The sequence below is a fragment of the Penicillium hispanicum genome (assembly GCF_028827665.1).
Source record: "Penicillium hispanicum strain IBT 35686 chromosome Unknown utg000001l_segment0_segment0, whole genome shotgun sequence".
In the NCBI taxonomy this organism is placed as follows: Eukaryota; Fungi; Ascomycota; class Eurotiomycetes; order Eurotiales; family Aspergillaceae; genus Penicillium; species Penicillium hispanicum.
Window position 1 is genome coordinate 2,135,905 of NW_026623193.1, and position 20,232 is coordinate 2,156,136.

General features: G+C 52.0%; 6 protein-coding genes across 6 annotated transcripts; 4 read left to right on the top strand and 2 right to left on the bottom strand.

Moving 5' to 3' along the window:
• Window positions 1–1,351: 1,351 nt before the first annotated feature.
• treA (alpha,alpha-trehalase treA) lies at window positions 1,352–4,776 on the bottom strand (the record flags this gene model as incomplete). The annotated part of the gene is made up of 4 exons (XM_056940005.1): window positions 1,352–2,569; window positions 2,625–2,912; window positions 2,965–4,704; window positions 4,765–4,776. 4 exons carry the CDS (start codon window positions 4,774–4,776, stop codon window positions 1,352–1,354), a joined length of 3,258 nt encoding a protein of 1,085 aa, XP_056804285.1.
• Window positions 4,777–7,476: 2,700 nt separating this feature from the next.
• On the top strand, window positions 7,477–8,028 carry N7459_000821 (uncharacterized protein; the record flags this gene model as incomplete). Its single annotated transcript, XM_056940006.1, has 2 exons — window positions 7,477–7,682; window positions 7,782–8,028. 2 exons carry the CDS (start codon window positions 7,477–7,479, stop codon window positions 8,026–8,028), a joined length of 453 nt encoding a protein of 150 aa, XP_056804286.1.
• Window positions 8,029–9,357: 1,329 nt separating this feature from the next.
• N7459_000822 (non-structural maintenance of chromosomes element 1 family protein) lies at window positions 9,358–10,494 on the bottom strand (the record flags this gene model as incomplete). The annotated part of the gene is made up of 3 exons (XM_056940007.1): window positions 9,358–9,621; window positions 9,682–10,310; window positions 10,380–10,494. 3 exons carry the CDS (start codon window positions 10,492–10,494, stop codon window positions 9,358–9,360), a joined length of 1,008 nt encoding a protein of 335 aa, XP_056804287.1.
• A 574-nt stretch (window positions 10,495–11,068) lies between these two features.
• N7459_000823 (uncharacterized protein) lies at window positions 11,069–12,004 on the top strand (the record flags this gene model as incomplete). Its single annotated transcript, XM_056940008.1, has 2 exons — window positions 11,069–11,380; window positions 11,432–12,004. 2 exons carry the CDS (start codon window positions 11,069–11,071, stop codon window positions 12,002–12,004), a joined length of 885 nt encoding a protein of 294 aa, XP_056804288.1.
• A 1,702-nt stretch (window positions 12,005–13,706) lies between these two features.
• Window positions 13,707–16,965, top strand: N7459_000824 (glycine decarboxylase subunit P; the record flags this gene model as incomplete). The annotated part of the gene is made up of 2 exons (XM_056940009.1): window positions 13,707–16,842; window positions 16,910–16,965. The coding sequence occupies 2 exons, from the start codon at window positions 13,707–13,709 to the stop codon at window positions 16,963–16,965; spliced, it is 3,192 nt and encodes a 1,063-aa protein (XP_056804289.1).
• Window positions 16,966–17,867: 902 nt separating this feature from the next.
• On the top strand, window positions 17,868–19,557 carry N7459_000825 (uncharacterized protein; the record flags this gene model as incomplete). The annotated part of the gene is made up of 2 exons (XM_056940010.1): window positions 17,868–18,189; window positions 18,251–19,557. 2 exons carry the CDS (start codon window positions 17,868–17,870, stop codon window positions 19,555–19,557), a joined length of 1,629 nt encoding a protein of 542 aa, XP_056804290.1.
• Between the last annotated feature and the right edge of the window lie 675 nt (window positions 19,558–20,232).

Here is a 20,232-nt window from a genome sequence, read left to right on the forward strand (position 1 = left end):
GACAAGATTAACGTTATCTGAAAAGACGCCCTTCGGCCCCGGGGGCCGAATAGGTGACTACAAATAGCTTAGGTTAGGCATCGGAAAGACTGAAACGTCACTTCTGATGGCGTCGCAGGGCCCCATCGAGTGCCGAGATGGGTCTGATGACGGAAGAGAGAAATGGAAGAAAGGAGGATGTATGATGGGCAGAGGGGGATGACAGAAAATGAAGAGACTGGGTGATTGGGAGGAGAGAGAAGGAGAGGAAAAGAAACTTATGAACTAAAGCTATCGACAGACTGCCTCACATTCAAGGCATCCACCATCAACTTGTTAGAGATTCTAAAATGACAAACTATTTTGGCTATGTAACTAGCTCTTTGTAATTCAAGGGCTATTTTTGTGGGCGTTCTTGGCTAAGAATAACAGCTCTTGCAAGGTGGTCTTTAAACGTTTACATTCATGCTAGTCGTGGGCCTTACAAGGCACTTGTGTGAGGTGGAATCGCATACTAAAGAGTTTGTTCAAAGATGCCATCTGATAATTTAACTATAAACATCCCACGGGAAATAGCGCACTCGAGATTGCGCTTCACGCATTGCTTATTGGTCAGACTTGGGATTAGAATCCCTCACCTACGCCCAGCTCCAACCGCGACAGATTGGACATGGGTGCGTGTTCCCCTTGACAGCAATAGGTGGGTATCGCTTCCTCATGCGACATTATCAGGAGAATAGTGAGATCTATATCTTCGTATATATTCCATTCTAATGTTATGTCTACCACATACGACCACAGGGTGTGGAGAACAGGGCTTCCCGTCCGCTCAGCCGTACTTAAGCCACACGCCGGCGAGTTAGTAGTATGGTGGGTGACCACATGCGAATCCTCGCTGTTGTATGTTTTGTTTTTAATTTTTTCATTATGCTGCAAAAGACGTGGGAGAAATTGGTTTTTACTGTGGATGTATGACGCGCTGCTCCTTAGCCTCCACACCTAGTGGGTGAAAACGAGTTGTAATTTTAGAGCGAGCGAGAGCGCAATATATTTTGCGCGACACTCAATCTCAGGTAGCTGCCAGCATCTTCATCTGAACATCCTGTAACCCCTGAAGCGCCTTAGGTGTTTCCCTTGGTGAACCATTCCCTCCTTTCTTTGCTATCGACGCACTGCCCCTCGCCATGTTTATCTCAAATATCTATTTACGGCCACAATCTACGTTAGGAACAGCAGTCACCACCTCAGAATGATTGTTGTATCTCTTTTGGTCACTTGGAAATCAAAATCAAAAATCAATTAAACTTCCAAAGTTGTGAGAAAATAATTATCGCATTGGGCATTCACCACTCAGGCCCAAGGGATTCCGACTCTAGTTAAGCTCTAAAAACTGACGACGGCGATTCATGAGGGCCACCGGGTCAGAAATTGCGGCGGCTGCATGAACATTAATGCGTCTCTTATTATGAGGACTCAATGAAGACTGGTTGTCGCCCTGGCTTTGTCCAAGGATCACCCACTCGGCCACAGTTGCACCAGTTCCGTTTTTGAACTGTGTATCCACGGCATCCAGACCTTGATTGCCCACGATAAGGAGTGTGGCATACCGGGCGGCGGGAACGGGCGAGGAGAGAGTCACGTTGGTCGTGTTCCCAACCGGTATAGCGATGGTATCCAAGTCGGTTGTCTCCTCATTGTACGGATTCGAAAGCGTGATGTTCGTCAATGAGCTCACAATATGATAGTTCGGGTTGGCAGATGAGTTGGCAGATGCGATTTTGGGGTTTGAGATAGTGTGATTATGGAAGATCACAGTCGCGTTGACTGGAGGCGCTTGTGCCCAGTCAAAGTGAAACCCCGATACCGGAGCACCGATCTCATCTCCGAAGGAAACAGTCACTGAACTCCAATTTGCTGCAAGAGATGGCTGCCACTTTGTTGATGATGCGCCATCCACGGCAGAGATAGGAAACTGGCCGGCTTCGAAATCAGTGGCGGACTGGACAGGCTGACACTGGATGAGGTTGCCCGCAACTGTGTTCTGAGAACCGATTTGACGATTGGGGATAATGACGGAGCCCGTGAGAGGAAGTTCGTAAGTGGTCATATTGCTGCTAGGACCAGACTGCACAGTGATGGTTGTGGCAAATTGCTGGTCCGCGGTACCAAGGGGCGGGGTGGTAGTGGCGCGACTGATCGCGGTGTGAGTGTAGTTCGACCAAGCAGAAATCGGCCATCCGCGCCAGTAGAATGTCCGGTACTTCAGGTAGGGAATTTGAGGAGGCATATTTGGGTCAACGTGGAGAAAATCATCGGGCAGCAGACGGAGACCCAAGTAACCGAACAAAACAACCTGGTTAGACCCGCCATGACCAGTCAGGAAGGGAAATGCTGGATGCGTGCCACCGTTAATGGAAGCATCATCAATCAGCTGCTCTGACATCTGGAAGAATGGAGGTCGGGCATACGGCTTGTACGCATACTGCGCGTACGTATATGCCGAGCACCCTGATAGTGACATCTCGTTTGCAACAGCCGAGAAGATAGCCCAGGTCATAGCAGGCCCATCTGGAGATTGTTTATTGGCATACTGGTCAAATTTGTTAGTATCTGTATGTCTGTGCATACTTGGGACTAGTACGTACGTAGTCCAGGTCGTTCAACGAGTCCTGAGTAGTGTAGTTCGAGTTGTAGTCCAAAGGGTAAGTATTCAACACCACGTCAGCCTGCTTGACAACAGCACTGCCATTCATAGTCGTGAATTCGAGGGTGACCCCATTTTCACGCAGGACCAATATGTTCGCAGCCATATCGTGCCATGTTGTGTTCTCTTCGAGTCCAAATTGTTGGCGGAATGAATTGGCGTATTTCAAAGTTGTGGCGATGAGGGGCATGGTGAAACCTCCCGCATCAACCGCGTTGGCGTATTCATCCTAGTCGATGTTAACATTGTTTCAGAGCTCGTAATAACGAGAGAATACTTACGGGATCCGTCATGTTGGTCAACGTCCAAGCAGAGCCGTTACGTTTCAGAAGGTCTGCATACGTTGTAGCAACAGAGTCGTAGATCGGGAAAAGATCATCCTCGAACGACTGGGTGTCTCCACTGGTGATCCATTGGTTGAGCAATCCTAGCCCAATATCACCATTGATGTGGTACTGATAATCCCAACAGGGGCCGGTGGCTGTGCAGTTCCCAAATCGTCCACTGGTCCAAGGATAGATAGCTGCGGATGGAGAGAAATGCGTTTTGTTCTGCGAGCCAGTGTACGCAGTTTTGATGTTCTGTTGCGCCTGCTCATACCTGTCCACCCGATAATTTGTGATCTTCTGAGCAGATTCGGGATGGGAAGTAGTGAGGCCAGGTTGCATCCAAATGTCAGCATCCCAGAAGACCTGCCCGGCATACGAGTCAGACGTCAGGCCACCAACAGAAATGCTGTCCCTGTTCAGCCCAGTCGAGGAAGAATTATTGATTGAATTCTTGCCAACGGTATTTTGCAGCAGATAATAGGTGTTGGCCACGGCAATGACAGCAGAGTCAATGAGGTGGGTGTCTGCAGGCAAGGTACCGTTCTCGGGGAATGAATAGCGATCCACCGAGTCGTCGGGCATGACATTTGCCCACTCGGTAACATGAGAACGTATGGAGTTGACGTATCCGCTTGCCAGTGCCGTAGAAGCAGCGGCTTTAGCAGTTTGCTTGGGATCTTTAAAAGCGTCTGAAGAAGCCACACCCACATATTTTGTGATCTGCACCTTTTGACCGGCCTTGAACTTCACATGGACAGATTGCGCAATGGAAGAGGCGTTGCTGTTGAGGTATGGCCTATCTGTGATAATCTTGCGAGACGAAAGGTCCACACTCGCGGAGCCCGTGAGATTGGCGTAGATGTAGGCTGTGACATTGGAGATGCCATTTGGCCGCACTGCCGAGAAGATGGCTCCACTATCTTGGCCGGATTCCACAAAGTCTGTACGCACGGCCGCATATCCATCAAGGACATTGACGATGGTAGCCTGGGAGTTCTTCGATGGGATAATCTCCATGTCCACCACGGCCTGATTGATGTAAAGCTTGTTGGTGAAAAGGCGGTATGTGATGTGGAATGAGCCGCTGTTCTTTGCCGGTGTCCACTGATACGACCAAGATAGGATACCTGCTTTGAAATCGTATGTCGATTGGAAGTTGGAGATGGTGGTGTTGTCGACCTTTGCATCCAGGTAGGTGTCTTTATCAAGGTCTAGGATAAGGCCACTCCAGTGCGGCACACCGCTGATGGCACTGTCACCTCCATACTGGGATAGCCATTCAAAGTTCGATCCATTTGTGTGAGGTTGCGAGTCGAAGAAGCCACTGATAGTGGCGAAAGACTGGCGTCTGGAAAATAGAGGCCAGCCGCTGATCAGGTCGCCGCCGGCTTCCTCCGAGTCCATCTCGAAGAACGGACCGACGCTAGCAACGTTGATACCAAAATACCCATTAGCCATGGAACCACGAGATTGAAAGCGGCCTTGCTCCAAGTTGGTGGTGGAGAGTAGCCAGTTGTCTTCGTCCCAAGTGACACCATCAAAATCAGTCTGGTATACATTGTTGCTGAAGTTGGCGCTTGAGCCCGGTCCAGTGTATCTAGCCACACATCTCGCAATGCGACTAGTCGAGGAATTCCCATTCACAAAGGTGCTGAAATTTAGAAGTAGGGGCCAGAGTACCCACGCCGAAGTCTGCAGACATGTGAGCTTTTTCTTCTCGGACTACCAAGGTTGAAGGAAGCTTATGCTCACCTTGAGCTGCATTATGCAGTTCTTTCACCCAGATGGAGTAGCTGATATTTCGATTTCTCTGTAAGGTGTGTGACAAAACAGAGGTGCGAACTGGTCCCGACGTCTATCTTAAGAACAGTCAGAGGGTGTGGAGACCAGGGCAGTGACTGAACATTTAAAACAGGGAAATGGTGGTGGCAGAGACCCAGATGCGTTCTTCAACCCCACAAGAAGGAAATGAAGTGTCGATCCAGGAACCACATGGCGATGTGAAGTTGCTTGGGCCCAACGTGGCCATGTACTCGTGAAGTGTGGGGGATCCATCAAAGCTTACTTTGCGCTGCACACGGGATCGCAGAGGGTTGAACGAGGCAGATTATACGAGCTGCCGCCTGCAGTGGAGTCGAAATCTCCTCCAGCCAAGATGCATCGCGGGGATGTCGTATGAGGCACCAGCTTTATTTGTGGCTACCGCGGAAGGACCGGCGTTGCACGGAAGCATGGCGGAAGCCATGACGCTGCAGTCGCGGTCCATTTGAGGTGCATGGTTTCTTGGGACGACCACGATCCGAGCGGCCAGACAATTGGATTGAAGACGGCGCAGCATCGTCATCGAGTCCGAGGGAAGGTTTGACCCAGAGTTTATGTGGGGGAGGAAGGGGAAGTGGCGGGGAAGTCCCGCAAATGGGCCGATAAAAGCCCGCTGGACGCGGCCGCGAAGGGAAGGTGGCCAGCCAGTAGGCTTTACTTCTTGTCGCTGCCTATTTTTCTGGGGAAAAGTGATGAAAGCTGTGCAACTATGGCGTCTGCTGTCTAGGATGGCCGTAGCGTTCAACGACTAACTGCGAAGCCATTCTATAGCAGAATGATGGTGGTCGCGTTATCGACTATTGCACCACAAGGGATTGTTCTCACTATATCGGACTACGCTGGATTACAACATCCCAAAAATACACACCAGCGAGAATAATCACCCTGGCATGAGGCCCAAAAGCATACATGGATTCGGCTGGGCATACTCTGCCTTGGCGCAATCCTCATGGAGCTCGCAGACTCTGTCTTGCGTGAGGGAGCAGTCATGGTGAATATGACTAAGGGATACCCTAGTATTAGGTAGTTATTATCATATTATTCTATATTAGTAATAAAATTACTCTTAGTACTTTAACTATCTAGAAGTATATCGGGGGATATTTGCAGACACTCAAGCTCGATATCACTTGCCATCGGGAGTGTCGATGTTGACTGTTAGATGAAATGACTAGGAAAAGGCCACGGAGGAAGATGTGCAGACAAGAGAGCAATTCGGGCACTTGTAGAACGAGCGGACTGCGTCGAAGAAGCACTTAGAAAGTAACTGACTCCAGAACGCTCGGAAACATACTCTTCCAAACGCAGGCCAAATTCCACACAGCGCTGCCTGCGTCAGAGGCCAAATAATCTCGATTCCAAGAGTTGAAAGCGGAGGAAGTGGAGGTAGCGAAGGCTCAGCCGTAGATTACGACCGAAAAGAAAACAGGGGGCCATGTGGGACCGTCGGGGAGTCCGGATGGACGGACGAAATTGCAGGGGTGCAGCGACGAGTGTAAAATAGAGGGGATGGAGGAAAGAAAGAGAACGGGAGGCCGAACAGGGCGAGGTCGGGTCTTTTACGTCGAGGCGACCAAGGAAGAGGTTAGGTGACCAAGTATTAGGGTGCCAAACCAGAAGCAGCAAAACTAACTTGAAAAGGGCAATTCACAGGTCCTCAGTTCACAGGCGCGATAATTTAGGCACTCGTCATCTATACTCTAGTCACAGTGGATCAACCCGTTCATCTCTGGGTCTAACGCGGCAAAGAGAATGCAAATAAGGCAAGGCAGCTGTGTAGATATCTAAGTACTATAGATTTTTAGCAGTCACGAACAGCGTTTTGTGCATGATGATAGATGGTTAGCGAACTGGACCTTACGATCCTGGATTAGTCGCTAAACTTACCAGATTTAAATCCGATTGAAGCTGTGTAGAATATTATAAAAGAGTGGGTTCAAGCACGCTATCCACAGCGAGTTATGCGTAAAAAACAGCTGCGGGTGATATGGAAGATGCAGAAATATATTATTTTGGCAGCAAGGGCAGCTGGCAGGGAGTGGGCTATGTATGATTTAATTAGTTGATTTTGGGTGATTCCTGTATATTTTAATCATGTACATTTCAACTAGCGTGCCCTGCTTATCACAAATCATCAAATTTCCAACTTCCAGGCACAGGGTAGTACATACATATGAGTCTCGGGCACCAGAAACCAGAAATCTTAACTGCCCCCACTCATCACGAACGATTGGCATATACAGTTATCAATTATTAAGATCGACGGGGCCTTGATGACCGCTTCCCCAAACTTCCGTCAGTTGGTGGTTAGGCGTCCGGCAAAGGCGCCCACCGGGCCCGTACCATATGGCACGTCTACCGCCGTGCATGACTCCTATTCGTTCATGGAGCGAACGAGGCGCGCTCTTGTTACAAAAAATCAGTGAAACCTCGCCAATCTCTGGATGTAGCCCCTGGTCTACTCGTTTATCTTACTGTGGAGTGACTGTTTGAGAATTTCTATGAAAGGGGTATAAGAAGGATTGAGATCTCCTTCCTCTTCTCTCCAAGATATAAAGATATCTCATCAAAACAATATACTCTTAAGCATTCGATCTTTCGACCAACACATCCCCACAACTCTAAGCAGCCACAGGCCGCAAGATGAAGACCGCCGCTATCACTACCGCTCTCCTAGCCGCTGCTAGCACTGCCTTTGCTGCTCCGAGCGACTTCAAGCGCGTGCCGAAGAAGCTGGAACTCTTCCAGCTTAGCGGCGCCCTCTTAACGGAGAGCAAGCCTACCTACCTGGTTCAGTTTACCCTCAGCGATCCTATCACTCGCAATGTCACCCATTGCAACGCTCGTTGGTAAGTCTCACCTTTTTAATACGGATAAAAGGCTTCGTATACGCAATATACGCCAGCGGGGCTACGAAAAAGAATAAGAAAAAACTAACTACTCCCCAGGGCCCAGGGCATAGCTAGAACTACCAAGTTCAACTGCACTGACCACGACCATCAAGTCTCCTTCCCGAGCGGCATCAGCAACATTCACGGCTTTAATATGTCGGTCTCTCGTCCGGATGGCTCCGAGAAGGGCCAGAACGTGGTCAGCGGCGATGGTTGGGTCTGTAAGGACGTTCAGGAATCCTACCTCGAGACGTTCTGCAATTGGGACGGCGTTTTCGACATTGAGATCAGCAAGGCATCTTGATTACACTATGTACTATATAGGGTCGAGACGTTCTTAATTTGCAAGCGGATCAAACGGACGAGCAGGGGTTGCATTGTTGCTTGGGACTATTGCCTTTCCACCCGCTAATCAATTCATAAACTCCTAGCTAAACTAGCATCGACTCTTCTATTTGACTGAAGTTTCCAACTGGAAATCCCGGATTTAGGTATTTCAATTCAATCCCATTGTTTATCAGCTCCAGGCCAGGACATTCATGATGGTGATGGATCAGATCATGGCCCCATCAGCACAGGCAATTTGGCTTCATCTAGATGGGATCGGCGCATTCCGTTGCAGAAGAGGATAGTAGGAGATTCAGGGGAATCCGAGCTTCGTGGGCACACCAAGCATTTTTCAGCTTCTACTTGAAAGGATGATTATTATTTTACAGGCGTCTTCCCACTTAATAACGACTGGTTCAACTTGCTTCCTCCAGGACTGAGCGATGTATCAGAACTAAGCCTTTCTTGACGAGGGTTCCGGCATGGTAGAGTCTTGGAAAGATCGGCTGGACCACTTCTCCTATGGTCTTGTCATCCTCTAGGTATTGGAAGTTGGCTGTCTCGATCGGTAGTTGTGTATGCGAGTCGATGCATTCAAAACTGTCATAATAAGTCGGTCTATTGATCCTCGCAGACTATAGAGGCTAGATGATTCAAGATATATCAACGATGTTCCCAGCGTACATACCCTGGAAGACAAAAAACAGGCTAGGAAGCGGATCTGAGACGATAAAAGACGCACTTATAAAGAGGCTCGGGAAGTATTGGAGTGGAGGTTCGGTGATGGTCCACCACAGAATAGTCCTCGCTTCCGAACGATCTGTAAGCAGTGGAAGGCTCAGGAGAAGGGTGTAAAGAAGCTTTGCAAATCAAGATCCTGTGTCAGATCATACTTCAACCACGGTGCATTGAACCGGGTGGAAACAGAAGACCTGTCACGAAAACTTATTCCAATTTGCACATCCACCATTGAGTTAGGTGCAAGAGGGTAGCGGGAGTTACCCGGCCTTCAATGCTGGTTGTAGAGACAGCTTCAAGTTCCCCGTAGAGGACTCACCGCAGTAGATTCTGCAACGGTAATCTAGCACTTCGTAACTCTGAAGAAGTCCTTGTGCTCGTAAAAGAGCATCGGCTTCTAAAAGATCTGGGCAATAAACAGACCAACTCAGAGCCACCACCCCCCTCGAGCTTGGTTCCGAACAGACCGGGTTGATTACGATCACAGGGGTGTATAGCCGTAAGTGATTGCTTCCCCGAGTTCTAGAGCTCCAGGGCTTGAGGTATCCAGGAACAGCTGGTCCTCCGCTCAGTCTTCACTTTCACCATCAACCTCCTCCTCGAGATCACCTGTGTGGCCATTCTGTGTTCTGGAAGAAGTTTCGGTCTGCTGTGGGATATTCGAGCTCTGCCTTCTGTTCGCTGAGGTGACGGCTCTCTCACCCACGAAGTTATCACCCGGCCAGTCCTTCTTGCACACGGGGCACTTTCTGGTCTGCTGCATACGGAAAAAGTTCTGCATGCAATGATCATGAAGTCGGCCGGAGCAATCACGGGTTCCGCAACGTTGTCCCTATGAGACCGTCAGACCACTGCGGTTCTTGATCAGACTGAGCGGACCGGGCATACTTACCACTGTGATAAGGTCCTTGCAAGCCGCGCAAAACTTGATTCGGTCAATTCTCCGTCCATCCACCGTGTCGTTGTATGTTAGGACCAACCAGCCGCGCAGCTCCATCAGCGCTCGCGGGGTCAAGCTGAAGAAGTCCTTTCTGCTCTTCTCCAGCCACCCTTCCTCGACGAGCCGCTTCATCACTTCCTCTGCCTGCTTCATGCTAAGGTTCTGCGCAGCTCCACCTTGAGTCTGCTGAGTCTGCTGGGTTCCCGTACTCGTCGCCCGTCGTCGGCTGGCATCCGCAGAAACGTGGGCTAGGTGCATCGCCTGTGTGGAGCGAATCACCATCCCTTCGCATAACCGTGTGTTATTCGTGACAAACATGTAATCCAGGACGCGCTTAACAAATGCAATTTCGTCGGCGGTGTAGGTGGTCGCGAGCTGGGTCAACGGATCGCTGGTCGTGTTGACGAGCGCATAGACCCGAGAAGGCGGGCCTTCGGGGGTCTCGTTATTATTTCGCTTGGCTAGCTGACGAAGGGAGCTTCTTATTTCCAGGTCAAAAGGAGAGATGGCGCTGTTGGCGGACGAGATGTAGGAAGACAGGTGTTCCTGAGTGACATCGTCTGGGCTGATACTGCGACGCTCTACCCCAAGGCGGTACTATTAGCAACACTTTTCCCGTAAGATTTGAGAGACAGCAGAGATTCACACACCATGAGCCGAGAAAATCGCCGCCAATATCGGCTGCGCCTCCTCGAAGGTCATGGTAGAGCGCGACATGAAGGCTTGGAGGAAGGCACGATTGGCGTCATTGTAATCTTCGTCCATTATGTGGAATTGCCAATCCAGCCAGGCGCTCTGCGTTTCTGAAAGCAGGAGCGTCCAGCCTGGTGAGTGGGAGGTTTGAATAAACTGAATGCGACGCGATCCGGCGCGCCGCGTGTGGGGTTGCCAAGACTTGCAGACAAAGAGTGAACTATGCGGCAACGCCCAGTTTGGAGATCAAGTTTCAACTCAATGAAGTCTCGGAGATCGAAGAAATCTTCGAGAAGAATGGACATCGATAAAATGGTTGCTTGAGTTTTACTATGGCCGGTCAATCCAGGGAATCACTAGACATTTCCATCCACAGGAAGCAAGCTGGAACGACACAATGAAGAAGGAACCCTGGAGGCAATGTTGGTCAGAATCAACGGAGAACTCCGGGAGGAGAAGGAGCAATAAATCATGAGCTGAAAGAAGCAGGTGAGAGTTGATATCAGAGGGGAAGCTGTACTTCACACTGTGCATACTTCACTCTGTCTGACAAGCTTCACCAGACCTCACATCTTCGGCGCTTGCCAAGGGACCTTCTTTGGTCGTCTAAATAATCCTCAATATCAATATCCAGGATCTTCGGGTCATGTCCTCCAAACTCGAGACTGATGAAGCTAGGGAGCTTCCAGTTCCATCCCAGGTCGCCTCATCCGTTATTGAGACCACACCAACTTCGCCAGATCCCATTGTTTCGGACAAAGTACCTGAAGGATTCAACCGGCACCTTCAGGAAGTGCACCAAAAACGCGCGGAGCCAGCCCAGCGCATCGAACAGCCTGGTGAGCCGTCCCGAGGGCAATTCTATGATCCTTTGAAAGCACTGATCGACAACAAAATCTCGCTTGTGGAGTACGGGTCTCAGGTCCAATACAGATATGGATACGGGGAGCTGCCGACCGTGAGTCATGATAACAACGTGCGGTTTACTGTATTGACAACTCTTTGCTAGGTTGTGGAGTGGGTCGTTCCGGACGAAGAGCTCCTCTTTGCTTCGCAAATCCTTCTCGAGCACGATTTCCCCCGTCTCTGTGGACAAGAGCCAGACTGGCTTAGTTACTGGGACAAAAAATGCCGCCGACACGATCTTGATGGTCATGGGTGGATGTGCATTCATCTTCTACCGCTATCGTTGGTTGGTCTCAATCTGAAAGAGACTATCGAGGTCCCCTCGCTATTTGCCCAGGACCTTCGCATTCTCACTCCGAAACCTCCACAGTACATGCTGTCTTTGATCCGCTGTCTTCTGCGGCTTCCACCTGGAGACAAGAGCCGACTACGAGTTGAGAAGGATCTTCGCGGTTTTATCTCTGCCTATATCATGGATGACTCCCTCGTCAATGAGGCCCAAAGCGTGAACGAGGAGAATGAAGAACATCAGGAAAGAGTGCAGAACGGAGTTCAGTTTATGAAGACATGGGATTGGGGAAATATTGAGGGACGGTACAAGGGCATCGCTGAGCGTGCTGTCCAAGATTATCAATACATTGGTATGATGACTGACCAGCCGTCTACCACTGAGTAGGTAGTGCAAAGCGATCACCAAAGAGGAATCCTGCGGAATATTACTACACGCCATTGAAGTCTCCGAGAGTCCTGTGAAGTGTTCTCGTCCAAACTAGAATGTAGACTGTGTAACTGAATCGAATGAAAACAAACGCGCAGAGAACAGCTGATACTTAATTCCTTACATCATTTAATGGCGACTTCTTGATATCTGCGGAATAAATCTACAATTCGATCTAGGGCGGGAGAGCCAATCGACAAGGGGTGAGTGTGGCTTTTGCGTCGTACAATGCATGAGGACTATGAAAATTCGGATGAGAAGGCATTTGGGATGCTTGACTCAGGTCTCTTTTCGCAGCGAGCGTAAGGCATAATCATGACGCTTGACTAGGCCACTCTATCCACGGTTCCCATCCATCCAGTCCCGAGTCTATATTGACTATGTCCTTTTAGAACGGAGTGCACGGAAACAGAAAGGCAAAAGCAGTGCCGATTCCGAAAACTCCGGCGGAGGAAATGATTTCACCATTTATCCTCGACTTCAATCTTCTCGATTTCAACAATCCTACATCCCACCAAACATCTTTGCACAAACCTCAGCGACGAACTTCGCATGCTCTAATACAATATTTCACATCAAGATCCACAAATGCCCTGATATCGAAGATTGACCAACAGACTATCTCATCCAACCAAAAGCCATTCTGACAGCGATGAGAAAAGGTGTCTGCTGAGACACGACGGAAATGGCAGCCGGAAACATGTACATAGGATCTTCTGCACCAAATTACCATTCATCCCCATCTCTCCAAAACACAAAGGTTCAGCGCATCGCGATACTTTCCTTGGAAGACAGTCTCCTGGGCAAGGTCTACCAATGTCTTCCGTTGGTCGTCAAAGCCTGTCTATCCCTTAGCTGCAAGAAACTCTTCGACCTGTTTGAGACAGTCTGTAGACACGCTCAATTGTCTTTCCCCAGACTTTTATACTTGCGAGTCCCTATCTTGTGTGTGAGCAGCAAAGACGTGGCACGAAACCAACTGCTCTTGCGACTTGAGAATCGCGACTGGGCATACTGCTCGGATTGTTTGAGACTCCATCCACGAAAAGAATTTACAAGAGGAACTCTCAGAAGACAAGCCCTCCAGCGGGCGTGTCCGCTGTCAGATTTGGCTGTTGTCGGCCTCGACCTCTCGGGCTTTCCAAAAGATATAAGCCGATATACTGATTCCTTCTATAACTAGTGTAAATTGAAATATAACCGAGAATCAGTACCCCAAGACCTACTTTCCTATCTAGGTCATTCTACCGGCAGTGTCCGTAAGAGTGTCCAAAGCATTAATGGGTGGAACCCAGGTGCAGAAGTTCTCTATTTAATATTGATGCCAGGAAAGAAGATATAACGAGACGAGATTCCCGGTCTCGCTGGACTTTTCCGACGGGAAATGAGAATGGCGGTCCACCGCAGCGGGAGCGGCGCGCCCACTCATTGGCTGCGAGCTCTTGTCTTATCGCACGCCCGCCCGTTTTCCGATCGCGTTGCCCGCTCCATACACTCGCCCGGTGCAGATCATAAATGTGAAATTCCTCAGTTCCTGAAATTCTTCCTCCTCCATCTCTCTCGTGTCCTACCTGCTGGTTTATCTGTGCCTGCACCGTGTGGATGTGCTGAGTCTCCTGCCGCAATCCCTACACTCTCCCCGGTAGCTCGCTCCTCCAGCATGGCGGCGTCCTGCTTTGCCCTGCGTAGCAGCCGCCAGCTTGCTCTGCGGTCGCGTGTACGTCTGGCTCCTTCGCCGGTCTCATTGCGGACGACGACACTGGTGTCATTGAACACCCGTCGGGGCCTGCATAGCTCCCAGCAGCCATCTCCGGCCACTCGCCGCGGTGTCTACACCAGCACCATTGCAGACCATGGCGATCCCCATCCGCCGGACATCTTCCAGCCCCTCGATACCTTTCCCCGTCGTCACATTGGCCCCTCGCCTGATGCTGCATCGGAGATGCTGACCGTGCTGGATCCTCCGGCCGCTTCGCTCGACGAGTTCGTCAAGCAGGTCCTACCCGCGGACATTCTCTCCAAGAAGGACCTGAAAGTCACCGAGCCCCATGCCGATATCAACCTCTACCGCTCCAGCGTTCAGGGTGGGCTGGGGGAGACCGATATGCTCAAGCTGCTCGATACATACCGCAAGCAGATTGATGTCTCCGGCAAGACCTACATCGGCACCGGCTACTACCCAACCATTGTGCCACCCGTCATCCTGCGTAACGTGCTGGAGAACCCCGCCTGGTATACCAGCTATACTCCGTACCAACCCGAGATCAGCCAGGGTCGCCTGGAGTCCCTGCTGAACTTCCAGACCCTGACGGCCGATCTGACCGGCCTCCCCTTCGCCAATGCCTCCGTGTTGGACGAGGCCACCGCCGCCGCAGAGGCCATGACCATGTCCCTTGCGACCATGCCCACCTCCAAGCAAAAGAAGACCGACAAGTCCTTCGTGGTGTCCCATCTCTGCCACCCTCAGACCATTGCGGTGATGAAGTCCCGCGCTGAGGGCTTCGGGATCACTCTGGTTGTTGGCGATGTCCTGGCCAACGACTTCCAGCTGGTGAAGGACCAGGGTGACCATCTGATTGGCGTTCTGGCCCAATATCCTGATACCGAGGGTGGCGTCTACGATTTCCAGTCGCTGAGTGACTCAATTCACAGCCAGGGGGGTACTTTCAGCGTTGCGACCGATCTCCTGGCCTTGACCGTTCTCAAGGCGCCCGGCGAGTTCGGTGCTGATATTGCTTTCGGTAGCGCCCAGCGATTGGGTGTTCCCATGGGCTTCGGTGGTCCGCACGCTGCATTCTTCGCCTGTGCTGACAAGTACAAGCGCAAGGTTCCTGGTCGTGTTGTGGGTGTGTCGAAGGACCGCCTCGGCAACCGGGCTCTCCGTTTGGCTCTGCAGACCCGCGAGCAGCATATTCGCCGCGAGAAGGCCACCAGCAACATCTGTACTGCCCAGGCCCTACTCGCCAACATGACTGCCATGTATGCTATCTATCACGGTCCTGTTGGTCTAAAGTCGATTGCTCAGCGTATCATGTCGATGACGGCTCTCCTGCGGGAGAAGCTTGTTGGTCTCGGCTACAACGTCCCTGTCCGCTCCAACACCGAGGGCGGCGCTGTGTTCGACACTCTTGCCGTTGAACTAGCCGATGCTGCCGAGGCCGATACTCTAGTTGCAGAGGCCCACGAACAGTCTATCTTCCTTCGTCGTCTCGGTGACAACAAGGTTGGCCTGTCGCTGGATGAGACTGTTGGTCGTGATGAAATTAAGGGCGTTCTGGACGTTTTTGCCGCCCACAAGTCCGTCTCTCCTGTCGATGTTGATGGTACTCTGGCCCTGGCCTCCGTCCCTGCTAGCCTGGAACGTACCTCGGCCTACCTTACCCACCCCGTTTTCAACACCCACCACTCCGAGACCGAGATGCTGCGTTACATCCGTCACCTGGAGTCCAAGGATCTCTCCCTGGCTCATTCCATGATTTCGCTCGGATCGTGCACCATGAAGCTCAACGCTACCACAGAGATGATCCCCGTTTCTTGGCCCGAGTTCTCCCAGATTCACCCTTTCATGCCCGCCGACAAGGCCAAGGGCTACATTCAGATGATTGAAGATCTGGAACAACAGCTGGCTGATATTACCGGACTAGCCGAAGTGACGGTGCAGCCCAACTCGGGTGCACAAGGCGAGTTCGCCGGTTTGCGTGTCATCAAGAAGTACTACGAAGCCAACGGGGGTTCCAAGCGCAACGTATGTCTGATCCCCGTCTCTGCCCACGGTACCAATCCGGCGAGTGCTGCCATGGCTGGTATGCGTGTAGTCACCATCAAGTGTGACACCAAGACGGGCAACCTGGACTTGGCGGATCTCAAGGCCAAGTGCGAGAAGCACAAGGATGACCTGGCCGCCTTCATGATCACCTACCCCAGCACCTTTGGTGTTTACGAGCCCGGGGCGAAGGAGGCCATTGACCTCGTTCACCAGTATGGTGGTCAGGTGTACATGGACGGTGCCAACATGAACGCTCAGATCGGTCTGTGCTCGCCCGGCGAGATTGGAGCCGACGTCTGCCATCTCAACCTGCACAAGACATTCTGTATCCCCCACGGTGGTGGCGGCCCTGGCGTTGGCCCCATTGGCGTGGCTGAGCACCTGCGTCCCTTCCTGCCCTCCCACCCGACCAGCCAGTACCTCCAGGCTAAGCGCGGCGACGCCTCCTCGCCACCTATCAGCGCTGCCCCCTGGGGTAGCGCCAGCATCCTCCCCATCACCTTCAACTACATCAACATGATGGGCGACCGCGGCCTGACCCATGCGACCAAGATCACCCTGCTTAATGCCAACTACATCATGTCGCGCCTCAAGGGCCATTACCCGATTCTGTACACCAACGAGCACGGCCGCTGTGCCCACGAGTTCATCCTCGACGCACGCGGCTTCAAGGAGACCAGTGGTATCGAGGCGATCGACATCGCCAAGCGTCTGCAGGACTACGGCTTCCATGGCCCCACCATGTCGTGGCCTGTCAGCAACACCCTCATGATCGAGCCCACCGAGTCCGAGAACAAGGCCGAGCTCGACCGCTTCTGCGATGCCCTGATCGCCATCCGCGCCGAGATTGCCGAGGTCGAAGGCGGCAAGCAGCCGCGCGAGGGCAACGTGCTGAAGATGGCGCCGCACACCCAGCGCGATCTCCTAACGACCGAGTGGAACCGTCCTTACTCCCGTGAGACGGCCGCCTACCCGCTGCCCTTCTTGTTGGAGAAGAAGTTCTGGCCCACTGTGACTCGTGTCGACGATGGTATGTTCCCTTGTTATCATATGATACTTGTTGATTGTGTCCGACTGAATGCTAATCATTGATACAGCCTTTGGTGACCAGAACCTCTTCTGCACGTGTGGCCCCGTGGAAGACTCCGAATAGATTATGATACCCATGCTGCATTGATTGCTTTGATTGGCTTTTTCCACGCGAGATTCTTTAACTGACTCGCCGCCTTACCCTTCTCTGTATACATTCAACATTTCTTCTTGGCATTGCTTGATGATGACGACTTTTCTTTTTGTGGAAACTCCTTGGCTTTGTCTGGCGATAGAGCTGGCCGGACTGATTCAACATAATATATCGCTAGTCGACAACGCTAGACCAATATCACCATCCATTGGGACTTGAATGCTTTTCATTTTGGAATCTCCCCACCAAGGATGATAGTCCTACACCTCTCTAGCAGTACATATCGGAGCATCTCCAAAGGCGATTTCCACCAACGCACTTATCAGTGGTAATCAGACCCGCCGTACATTACCATACCTTTCAGCTCGCAGTTCTGTGCCGTTGCTGCTCCCCCGCCATATAATACCGTTACAATCCGTACCGCCGCAGCCATATCGGAGACGGCCGATCCCCGAGCCGAAACCACTCGCGACGACGCCCTGTCGAGGTCCTGTTGATCCTGCCGCAGCGCGCGCGACGGCCGACAGTGATCTAGTTCGTGAGGCGATGTACCTGCGGAGAAAGCCGCTAGAACCACTATCGAAATTAGAAGCAGCAACCTCGAACCTCCGCATCCCCGCGTTGGGACTGCCTGTCGTGGACCTCGCTATCAGGTGCGGGTGAGTGGTGGAAACCGAAGAACCCAAATATATCTACATGCGCTGCTGCTCTTTGAATGTCGGACTGATCTTTTCTGGTGGATTCTGATCTACACCTTGCGAGTTGATGCTTTTATTGGATTGCTAGACTTGGGTTGCGAATTTTGGTGCATATCTTGCTATATTGCTCTCTGGTCTTGCTGGTGAATCTTACTTCGACTTGGTCCTTTGGCCATGGCGTCAGCATATGCATATACTGTTTATTGTGGCACATTTATCCAGCTACCTCGCTTATCAGAGTGCCCGACACCAGCCAAGCCGGAGCTGCTGCGCAACCGCGGGGCGTTGTGGGTGTCTGCGGTGGATGGCCGCATCAAGGGTTATGATTGGCAAGCGCGAGATGACAATGGATTCGCGGCATTGATGAGCAAGAATGGATGGATCGATGTCGACGGGCAACATGCAACTGGGCATAACTCGAACGATTTGCCAGTCAAAGTCAAGATTGTCCATGCCAGCGAAGAGCGGAACGAGTTCTTCTTCCCCGGGTTTATAGGTGAGTTCTTGTCCCTCTTTCCCAGACATTCGAGAATAGCCCAGAACTGACGCTTGTACAGATACACATATTCATGCACCACAATACCCCAATGTAGGGCTGTTTGGCTCTTCCACACTTCTCGACTGGCTGGAAACATACACGTTCCCCGTCGAGGCAGGGTTTGGCAGCCAGTCTGATCAGAAGAAATCCGCTGCAAAGAGTCCTCGAGATACGCCACCCTCTGCTGTGCGCATCTACGACCAGGTCATTGCACGCACGCTCTCTCACGGCACGACATGCGCCTCTTACTTCGCCACGATCCACGTCCCGGCCACCAATGCTCTCGCGGCTCTCTGCCACTCACGCGGCCAACGCGCCTTGATCGGCCGTGTGTGCATGGACAGCCCCGATTTCTGTCCGGAGTACTACCGCGATGTATCCGCCGACGACTCACTATCTGCAACACGATCCACGATCGACTACATCCACACCATCGACCCCAACGGCACCCTCGTCAAGCCGATCATCACCCCACGATTCGCCCCGACCTGCTCCCGACCCGCCCTCGACGGCCTGGGCCAGCTCGCAGCCGCATACACCCCACCCCTGCACATCCAGACACACATATCCGAAAACACAAACGAGGTCGCACTAGTCAAGGAGCTGTTCCCGGAAGCTGCGAGCTACGCCGCCGTGTACGACGCCCACAACCTCCTCACGCCGCGCACCATCCTCGCGCACGCCGTGCACCTCTCCGAGGAAGAGCGCGCCCTTGTCCGCCAGCGCCAGGCCAAGATCTCGCACTGTCCCGCGTCCAACTCCGCCCTCGGATCGGGCATCTGCCCCGTCCGCACGCTCCTCGATGACGGCCTGACCGTCGGCCTGGGCACCGACGTGAGCGGTGGGTATAGTCCGAGCATCCTCGAGGCAGTGCGACAGGCATGTCTGGCTTCACGGTTGCTAGGACACACACTGGCATTTTCGCAGCACCAGCACTCGCGCCGCGAGAACGCACACCCTGAGAAGCCGGTGCTGGGGAGGGAGAAGCTCTCTGTCGCGGAGAGTCTCTACCTCGCGACGCGCGGTGGCGCCGCGGTCGTCGATATGGCGGATGATATTGGCGGATTTGACATCGGCATGATCTGGGATGCGCAGTTGATTGAGCTCGGCGCTGTCGGTGCCGTTGATGAGAGCCCGCTTGACACCGGACATGCAATTGGTGACGCCGGTGGTCGGAGTCTGGTCAAGGCCGGCCCCGTTGGCAATGTCGATCTCTTTGGATCCGAGACGTGGGAGGAGAAGATCCAGAAGTGGGTGTGGAGTGGTGACGACCGTAACGTGAAGGCTGTTTGGGTTGGAGGGCAACTGGTGCATTCTCGGTCTTGAGTATATAGGTTGGCCTTGGATTTCTAGATTAGGTGCCATATCATGGAATTGTACGACTGGTCTTTGTCATGAACATGGCAACGCTTTGGCATTCAACCCAGGATTTGCATTGAGAGTTGGACAACAGGCCATAGCAAGGTATTCCCACTACGAACATACGGAGACACGAATTTTGTCCATTAGACCTAGTGTATTCCAGGCCTTGGATGCAGTTGAATGGAAGCAGTGGTCGACATTCCTGATCGCCGCCGCGCATTCCGCCGCTCCCAGCCTGACATTCTAGCCCGTCATCAAGGGATGTGCCCCCGGTTGAAACAACCAATTCCATCCGAGATGGTGTTCCAGCAAGTCTATGATGTTGATGTGTGACTGAGTGTTGATGCCTGAAGTATCCGTCGACGGCGCGAACAATACTAGGCGCGTGTGATTGTTCTCATCCACGTTTCTCATTGTTCTCGGTGAATGTGGCTCGCTGCGACTTGCACGCGACCAAGTTGAGATCTACAAATCGGCGATTTCTGGTTTCGGCTCGCGTGGTGGCTTTTTTTAGTTTTAGTGTTGTTCCGATTCGGAAATTGCCGAAACATCGCCCGTATGGAACGAGTGGTTGTTTTCAACTGTTGTCTTAGACAAGATGTTCGTAGCTAAACGTTGTGGAATCGACTCGACAGTGAG